Here is a 10,243-nt window from a genome sequence, read left to right as displayed (position 1 = left end):
TGCACTTTTAAAGGACTCGTAAAAACAAGGACGTCGCAGGGGTCCAATTTTTTTTCGGGGGGGGGGGCGAAATTACACTATCACAAAAGCTCTCAAATTTTCACTAACGAAGAAAAAAAAATTCAAGGAAGAAGAAAAAAAGACTTATTTTTCTCTCTCTCTTGTTTTTAACTTTGAGGAATTTAAATCGATTGTGATTTATGAAAAGTGTCTTTATTTGTCTGAAATATTGAGAGGGCTTTTTAAATGCAAGGGGGTCGCAAACACTCTGGCTCTCCCAGACTAGTTTTATTGAAGTCCCCTTATTTCCATAATCGTTTGTATAAATTTTATTGTTAATTTTTCTAGTTATGTCTTACACATGCACATAAAATATATCACAGAACATTTATATTTGTCATAAAGTTAGAAATAAATAATTATTTAAAAAAAAAAAAAAAAGATTACAAGATCAATTAAAAAAATGGGACATTAGGTACCACAAATTAAAATTTATTTTTCTTTAACTTTTTGAGTATATGAGTTTAATTTTCTGATTTTTTTCCACTTGGGTAAAATTCAGTAGTGTTTTCTCTGTTCTTTGGCCACTCTGGAATGAGAATTATTTCAATACGACCTTTTAAACTGAGATTACATTTTAAAATCCATTAAGTATTTATTAATTTATTCAAGGCTAAGTTTTCTAAATGTTCAGTACCCTTAGATGGCATTTGAAGGACTCATAACCTTTTTTTTTTAACGCGTGCAGAGTGAGGAAGTAGCTTGCTCTTTTGCTTCCTGTTATCCCAAATAGTGTCTGAAAAGTCGCGGTGGCTATGGAGATAGAGATAGTTTGCTTCCTGATGAGGTGTCCCAGGTTCGAAACGTAGTGGTGGCTGAATGATGTGAATTTTGCTCCAGGCTCCTATAGACCATAGTGCTGATGTAAAATATCCACAGTGGTAGATGGGTCATTGGTTAGTGTCCCCTTGCCGTCAGGTTAACTGTGGGAAATTTTTCCCTCCATGTAACGCAAGTGTGGGTTAGTTTCTCCAAAAAGTCCTCCACGAAAGCTAGCTTTTGTCAGGAGTTCACTTGGGTCCAAAATTACAAGGCTACGAATTTCAATATTGTTAGTCATAAACTGAGAATCGGGTCTGCCGGTTATAAAATTATTAAATAGTGTCCAGAATTTTACTATATTTTAGCTACATTTTCCCCACTGTAGTTGAAATTATGAGAAGCTGCTAAATTAATTGATGTTTAGTGACTTTCATTTTACAGATATGCTTTATGGAAGGGTGTTGGCCTTTTTCTACTCCAAAGTTATTTTTACCTACTTATTTTAAGGTCTGCCAGAGAAATTGCAAAACTCAATGCAAATGGAAAAATGTCTGTAATGAAAAAAGGAGGGGAAAATGAACATGAACAATGAAGTTAAAAAAAAATTAACTCAGATTTTAACAAAAGATTGGAAATGTAACTCTCCATTCTTACATCTCTTTCTTTAAATAAAAAGTGGAAGCATTTTAAAATATGAAACAAAAATCCATTTAAGTTCCATTTAATAAATTTAGACAGTTATCTATTAATACCATTGTTTTATCGTTAGAAAAAAATTTTTTGTTAATTATCTTCTAATTTTTATTCCGCCTTCAATACTTAATTTAGTAAAATATAGTTGGCTACACAACAGTACAAAAAACAGTCCATAAAAGTACCAGAGGTTAGTGGGATGATTTTATACTCTGCTACTAAATCATAAAAATAATTTCACAATTGCATGGGAGAGAAGAGCTAGGATCAGGTGGGATGATTCTTATCTCTCAATGATATATTCAAATGTTTGATACCCCCCATGACAAGAAATAATGCCACAACTCTCTCAGATCATAGACATCTGTAAGTTCACATTTAAATGAATACAGAGTATATGAAGTGTCACAATTATGTTGAAGTATGTTGTTTTGAGACAAAAACATAGTCCAAAATAAGAAACTGAAGAAACTAATTGCCAGAACAGTGTACCATTCCTCTACAGTGCAGGATCGGGAGACCACTGATAATTATTTTATGGTAGTTTGAGTAATATATTAGCAGTCTTGGACTGACATCTTTCTATGACCAAGACTTTTGAGTCCCGAACACAATTTTCATTTGAAACCCTACATAATGAAAGACATCAGTAGAAAAAATCAAAGTTCCATACCTGCAGTCACTAAAAAATTTGTTTTAAATCTGAAGAATTGGATAATTTTTATAGTCTTACTGAAACAGTACTGTTGGAAAGTTTCCTTATTTCCTTTTAAACTTGCTTTGATCTAAAATGAGAATTGATAACTATTCAAATTTTAATCACAGTTTCACACCAATAAAAATGTATTCTAAAACAAAAAAGAATAAGTACAAATGACAGTACATAAATCAACATATTATAGTTTCAGTTCTATATAAGAATCTAAACGTCAAGTGAAGGTAGAGAAGTAAAAAGACAAACATGTTATTGGTTTAACCAATAGGGACAGAGATTTAAGTTTGAACAAGGAAATAATAAGGGGGTGATAAGAACAGGTGTTAGTGGATTTGGTGGGAATCCCAGGGTGCAACGGATTAATTTAATATAGACTTTCGAATATTGTGAACTGTTGGGATACACAAAAGATCATTATCATTAACTAAATTATTAGAATTTCCCAAAACATAGAATGATTCCCAAAAATCAAGTTTGAAAGGTGAAGAGCAGTGTTGAATGATTTTGGTAGAAAACTCAAATCTGTGACTTGGATTCCAACAGTGTAGAAAATTGGTTCATACCCTAATTTTGGGTGTATCTTTTGGTTTTTTTTAAAGTTTACTTAATCGATGACTAAATACTATTAGTTAAACCACTTTATGCATGCTTGTCTTTTTAGTTCTATGTCTTCATTTGACATTTAGACACAGAGGAAGACTCTTGTTTAGAACTGAAACTATAGTATGTTCATTTATTTACTTTCATTTGTGCTTTTTTCAAGTTGTTTTTTGCTTTAATCTACATAACATAAAGTATACTCTATCCTTTGTTAGACTCAATTTTGATAGACTTTCCATATCAAGACATACTGTGTGTAATCATTTTAATTATTCAAAGGCTGTATGACTTGTAATGAAACATACTTAAAACTAAAATTTATTAGGTATCTACATTAACTATTCAGTTTTTGAACTTTGATTATCATTTTCTTCTTCATTAGATGAATCACTAGAACTATCACTGCTTGATGCATCATCACTGGAGCTACTACTACTGCTAGACGTCTCTTCACTGCCGAATGAAGCAGAGTTAAGTGCAGCTTTTATATCCATTCTAAGAAATAAATTTAATTAATTATTTAAAAACCAATAAAAATTCTATGACAGGGAATTCAAATTAACAATACTTAAAGTGTATAAAATAACATAAAATTTATAAGAAACTAAAATGTAATGCCACTCCAAAAATTAGAACTATGTTTTTCAAATAATTTTAAAAAGGAAAAGTATTGAAAATGTCACGAAAAATATAATTTTTTTGACAATTAATTATAGACCTAAAACTTTTTAATTTTTAGAAAAAGAAAAACATAAAAACATTTTTTTAACTCAGAAATTTTACAAACCACACATTTAAACTACATTACTTTATTCTAAACATATTCTATTAAAACTTAAATGTTTTATTTAACTCATTTAAGCCTAAATGGCGATTTTTCAATAATATTTAATATAGATGCTGTGAAATAATGTGGTAAAAAGAAAACTAAATTACAGCATTTTTATTTTATTTGAGAAAAAAAATGAAAGTTTGAGGTCAATAACTAAATGCTAAAAAACTTTTTAATAAAAAATAATAAATGTTTACTTAAATTCATTTCTTGCATGGAATTATCTTCGGATAAACGAATTTTATAACTGTGTGCAAAAGTTTTTCAGTTGGCTCGATAAGTTCTCGAGAAATGGCGAAATACGTAAAAAGTAAAATTAACATTAAGGGGTCCCAACTTTGAATCATTCTCCTGACCAAACTATGGGGGCCATATTTCTTAGATTGTGGATGCCCCCTATATTTTAGAAGTAAAAAATCTAAAACCGCTGAATAAAAGGTATGTTTATTCAGAGAAAGTACGTTTTTGTGTCTGTTTTCGTAACTTAAAGTATCGTCTGCACTTATTAATTATCATATTTCAGGTCAGCTCCACCAGGCTTTAAAATTGAGGCATAGGACATTAAGAGTCGATTATTAGATCAAAATTTATTATGGATGGTCCGTTTTTTATTTTGTGCACTGTACCTCAAGCAGTTTAATATGCATTTTTTATTGCAATGAAAGAAATAATAGCTTGTCAAAAACAGAAAATGAAAATTTTCCTAACTTTTAATTTAAATGTCTTCTCAATTTCAAAATAAGAGAACTAAGACTGTTTCAGCAACTGTATGATTAAAATAAATATTGTTTTGCAGAATAAGATTATTTATTTAATTTTTTTATTTCATAATAGTAAGGTTTATGTATCGGAAATGGAATGATAAAAGTACAGTTATCTATACTATTACAGTACAGTTATACATAAATTATACATTACCCCCTTTTTTAATTACAACTTTTGAGTAGCAGTTTTTATACCATTCACTGTTTAATATAATAAGTATAAATTTAAAAAAAAAAATATTAAAAAGTTAAAATTTTTTAAAACTGATTATTAAGAATTATTTTTAAAGCTCTTAATTGAATGATGAAAGCTGAAACATACGTCGATAAATATATTAAACAGAACTTTCTTGGCAAGTAATTTTTTGTAACTTTTTCTTTAATGAGTGAAACGAATTTATAAGCCTGAAATAATAATTATATTAAAAAAATAAAAATTAAAAGACAAGTGAATTGAAAGATTTGAAAAAAGAAATGGAGAATTTTAACAAACTTCTGAAAAAAATTTTAAAGCTACAGATAATATGATAAGAAAACAGTTATTGCATGAAATGTTTTTCATTGAAAATTGAATGGTACAAAATATTTTGAAGCTAAATAATCAATGTTAAATATATTTTAACTTCAATAAAAAAATTTGTCTTTATATGCTTAAATTTTTTATTAAGCTTGGGAGATAATTTTTAGCAAGCAACGACATTCTGCAAGCATTTTTCAGTTTCCTGAACACCTTGCAATTCTCTTGCATTTAGTTGCTAAGTAAATAAAATTTATACAACATAAATATTATCAAACTTGTTCAACTAAATAAAATTTTCAAGTGAGAAAAGGTAATTTTGTCTCATAATTATGTTATGAGCATTTAGAAATAAATATTTAAAAGTGTCTAAGATTTTATATACCTAATGAAAGCAAGATATGAAAGTTAATCAATTTATCAAATTCTAAAGTGGCAAAATATAATATAATAATGAAAAAGAAAACTTACTTTTCGTTTTCACTTAACTTGCTTTCTTCAATTATGTTAAGTAGATCATCTTTAAAGTCAGGATAATAACTGTTTTCTGCATACTTGACACATACCTATAAAATATATAAATATGGTTATTTTAACAACGAAAATGTTACCATACAAGATGCCATCAATACTTTAAGACTTTCAAGTGTAATTATTCGAATTTTACGTGGAGTTTAATCATAATAAGTAAATTTTATTTATAAAATGAAATAATAAAATTGAATATGGGTATTACATCTATATTATATAAAACGCTAATACGTATGTATCAATAAAATCGATGATATTTCTTTTCTCGCGTTGGCCACAGTTGTCATTTTTAATTGATAGGCTTCGGCGCGCAAGAGCACGTAGTGAGCATCATATGGCTAATCTATATTATATAAAACGCTAATACGCTAATCGAAGCCGATGCTTTACATCCGGCGTTCAGTACTATTTCATATTGTTTTACAACACATGGTTTTAGCCCTCTGGTGGGAAAGACTTTAAAGCAAAACTTACAACAGTTACTTTTCACAACAACTGAAATTTAGAATAGTGTGATTACGAAAAATATGTGAATTGTTTGCAATTTCAAATTAATATTGAAATGCACAGGTTTAGAATTTTCTACAGTGAAAAGTTTTCGGAACTTCAGTGTTCAAAAAAGTATACAAAAGCTAGATGTTAAGAACGTATCCAATGAGCGAACAATCCGAAATGAACTGCGAAAGCAGTTCCGGGGGTTGGAGAGCGCCAGCGAGCAGGGGGAGAAGCCTCCTAGTTCAATTTAATTTAAGTTAAAATATACTGACCATCATCTTTTTGAAGTCTTGAAACTCAAGGCACATTTGACAAAAGTCTAATAAGGCACTTTTTCTATGAAAATAAATAATGATATATAAATAATGATATAAATATTCATAGGTAAAGTAGTTACAAATAACTTCCACATTAAAAGTATGTTAAAAAAGAGCAACAGGACATGCATTTAAGTTGAATTATCATCATAGATTATATCTTAAAATCTAATTAATTAGTCAAAAGCAAATTTAACAAGGTAAGGTGTTTATATAATTAAACTAATAAAATGTATATCTTGGGGTTAAACAGTGAAAACCCACATCTTTTAAAAACAATTATATTCATAAAAAGTTTTTCTTCTGCTCAAGTAATGTTTAGCAATAAGTTGCTCAATTTAAAATGCTTAACAATAAATATATCTTATGAAAAGATAAATCTGTTATATCTAAATAAAGAATACGTGGGTTAAATTTGTTTTAGCTAAATTATATCAGACTAGGTCTTCATTTGATAATACATTGATTAAGAAATTTTACTAAACTTATATTTTAACCCAGTGATGGTTTTGGTATTTTTGAAATATTAAAATTTTTTTAAAAAACAACTTTGGTTCAGGGTTATCATCCTCTCCCCTTCTCCAATAAAAAAAAACTGTGGTAAGAAGGGTGATTTTTCTCTCTCTAATTCTAGATAGGTGGGCATTGCAACCAAATTCAATGAGGCTTTTTCTCGATGTACAGTGCGCTGAAAAAAGACCACTCTCAATAACTTTTGACTTAATGATCGGATATTTAAGTTCTGGGATATATACTAGTATGAAAGTCTGTACATTAGATCAAGTTATTCAGGGTGGTCCGTTTTTCTTTTCTTTCTTGAGCACTGTACGGGTTATTCATAGGTAGAAAATGCAGTTTCTTGCCTGCAAGTATTTAGAAAAAAATTAAGTATTATACGTTGAACCGCTGATGGGTTAAATAAAAAGCATTCAAAATTTGCTCCTCAAATTTACTTTATGCTTTTTTTTTTAATTGAAAATAACACAATCTTTGATCTTATTTAGGCTGTACTTTAAAATCTATATAGTTTTAAAAGCTCTCTTGGAACCTAGAGTCATGAGCTACCGTAAGAATTTAGGACTCTGTCTGATACAGGATAATACAGTTAATTTAGAAATGAATAAAATATTTGATTAGGCTACATTAAATTGAGGCAGTATATGTTTACAAATAAATATGGTTTGAAATGTAATCCATTATTGCATTTTTAATAATCTTTATTGTCTTTGTTTAAGTCCTCTCTTTTACAAAAATTTTTTGAACACATAACTCCAAAATAAACATTACAAAATGTACTTTTGAAAAGATAATTTTTAATACTTTTAATTTCAATTATAGGTGATTTATCAATTTATATCTTATATAAAATTAAAAAGGAAAAAAGTTATTAACTTATCAGTGAGAAAATTTTTTTTGAATATATGAAATATTTATCAAAAAGAGAAAAAAAAATAATAACTTTCATCCAAAAGAAGAAAAAATAAAAAGAACTTTTAAAATTAAAATACTTACTCAGGGCTCCCAATTATAGTTGTTTCTTCATCTTTTAGTTTTTGTAAAATAGGCCTTAAAGGAAAAAAAAAGATAAAGCTGAAACAAACAGATGAATAGTGACAATTAAGCTATTTAAATTCTTATGCTCAGATGTCAGTTTTGAAATCTTATTAGAACAAAAAAAAAAGTTTCTATTCAACAAAGTTCAAAAAAATTGTTTCATAAACAAGTGTATTTTAACAACATTAGGTTTTTTTTTCTACTGGATAAAAGGGCAAAAACATATAAAATAATAAATCATCAAAATATGAAAGTATTACAAAGCTTGTATGAAGAGTTAAATATCTGAATAAGGTACACAACAACAAGGCAGTTTTAAAATAAACTACTTTGACTCTAACTTGATTTAAACTAATTCATATCTTCACTTTTCATTTTACTGATAATAAAATGCTCATTCAAAGCCTCCATAATTATGCTGTTAGAGTCATAAAACAAAGCCAATTCACACTAATCTTGTAAATTGAATAATAAACTGTTTCAAGAGTTAATCATATTTTATTTAAAAAGCATTCCTTTATAAAGAAATATAACTTATTTACATACAATATTCTTTATTTAAAAAATTGTTTCCTTCATAACAATGGATAATAAATTGCTTATAAATTTTACTATACATATTATAAATTGCTTACATATATTTTTTTTAAAAATTTCAATAGGAGTTTAAATAAGAAAACAAGAAAATAACCAGTGCAAAAACACGCGGTAGATAAGAGGTTAGAGAATATTATTGAAAACTTTCAATAAACAATAGAATTTTTTATATTAATTATAAAGTTACCATGATTTTTCCATATCCTTTCCATTCATAAATGTTTTTAAGATATTTGAAAGCATAGGACCAGTCCATCTAAAACAAATTTGATACAAAAGGAAACATCAGAAAAAGCAATATATTGTAATTGGAAAACAGTTATCACAATATTAAAATTAAAGCAAATTTTAAGTAGTACTTGAAACATATTTTTGTAGTAAATAAAGGACAAGTGCAAAAATTCGATAGGAATGTTAAGAATGCAAGTAGTTGAAAACTTACTCAAATGGTAATCTTCTTCCTTTTGATCTTGTAATCAAGTTATCAAAAATATTCCAAACCATTTCTATCAACGGTTTTTGAATCTAAAGTTAAATGAATAAAACAAAAACAATTGCACAGATTAATAGATATATCTTAATTTAAAGTAATAAATAATTTCAGTTACAATTTTATCAAATAACAATTACTAAAAGCAAGCAATAAAATAATCTTGTCAGTACATTTAATTGTATAAAGAGTCCTTTCTAGAGTTTAAAAAAGTGATATAGTTTAATTACAAGAGAAAAACTAAAAAAGTTCATCCGGGATGAAAAGTTTAGATGTTAGGGAGTTTAGATGTAATTGAAAATATTGGGAAATGTGAAAAAAGCACCAGCTCAGCAAACACAACAAAACTAAAAACTAGGAAACAAATCACTCGAGTACCTTTTAACAGTTTAAGTATCGAACTCCTTTTTTTTCTTTTTTAACTTCTTTACAATTTTTTAAGATATTACATTAAAAAAAACTAACAATCCAATCTAAATGGGCGGAGATAATAAAATCTCTTTACTGGACGTATATGAAGATTAAAATTGAAAAATTTATTACGCTAATATTGTAAAACAGTGGCTTTCAAATAGGGGCACAAAGTGGGCATCAGGCTTAAACATGCAACCAAAGTGGTCACTAATTAATATAAGGACATTAAAAATCTGATAATACTATTTTTACACTGAAATAAAATTTCTAAGCAAATTCAATAATAAAGATGTGGATAGTTAAAATTTATATACTTTTTACATCAACAAGAAATGGAGAATACTTTTTTGATTCTAATTTTCTTATTCTAATTTTTTACCCATTCCATGAAATAAAAATGAATTAATTATACGTAGTTTCAGCTTTATTTCCTCTTTTTTAACTAAATATTTTTGTTTTCACTGCTTATATCATTAATTCTCTTTTTAGAGACATCTTATTGGGGTGCTTTTATCAATCGTCTCTGAAATCTACATGCCACTACTGTGAAAAAAAAAGGAATTTGGAATGCAGGAAGCAGCAATATTTACATTTTCTTCATTTTTTGTACAAGCAGCAGCTTCTAACAAAGCTTCAAGGATATTTGTTCGCTCAGTCTGTTCGAATAAAAGGACATCTGTAAAGATAGTACATTTCAATACAGTTTGGATAAATTAAATATGAGCACTTTATTTTTAAAATATGCTACAAAATGAAGGGGAAAAAAAAGAGTACAAAACATCAAAACCTGTTTGATTTCTACCAGAAACAAGAAATTGAAAAGTGATTATTATAAACACCTTCAAGTTGTAACCAGCAATCAAATTGGATGTGATGTTTTGGTCAAAAACCAGTAACTTGTT

General features: G+C 27.7%; 1 protein-coding gene and 1 long non-coding RNA gene across 2 annotated transcripts in view; one reads left to right on the top strand and one right to left on the bottom strand.

Annotated features, from left to right (window-relative positions):
- Positions 1-3,125: 3,125 nt before the first annotated feature.
- LOC107447673 (small ribosomal subunit protein mS39) overlaps positions 3,126-10,243 on the bottom strand; it is a gene marked incomplete at its 5' end in the record, with an annotated part of 32,819 nt that continues 25,701 nt past the window's right edge. Inside the window, 6 exon segments of the mRNA XM_043042426.2 lie at positions 3,126-3,325; positions 5,415-5,509; positions 6,242-6,305; positions 7,799-7,852; positions 8,625-8,693; positions 8,880-8,962. Coding sequence (XP_042898360.2) covers positions 3,169-3,325; positions 5,415-5,509; positions 6,242-6,305; positions 7,799-7,852; positions 8,625-8,693; positions 8,880-8,962 — 522 coding nt within the window.
- LOC139426189 (uncharacterized) lies at positions 3,624-10,020 on the top strand. The gene is made up of 2 exons (XR_011637382.1): positions 3,624-5,185; positions 9,831-10,020. It is a non-coding gene; the product is annotated as an uncharacterized lncRNA (long non-coding RNA).

Source organism: Parasteatoda tepidariorum, chromosome 8 (assembly GCF_043381705.1).
Source record: "Parasteatoda tepidariorum isolate YZ-2023 chromosome 8, CAS_Ptep_4.0, whole genome shotgun sequence".
NCBI lineage: Eukaryota > Metazoa > Arthropoda > Arachnida > Araneae > Theridiidae > Parasteatoda > Parasteatoda tepidariorum.
The sequence above is the reverse complement of the archived record's forward strand: the minus strand, read 5'-3'. Positions and strand labels throughout refer to the sequence as shown.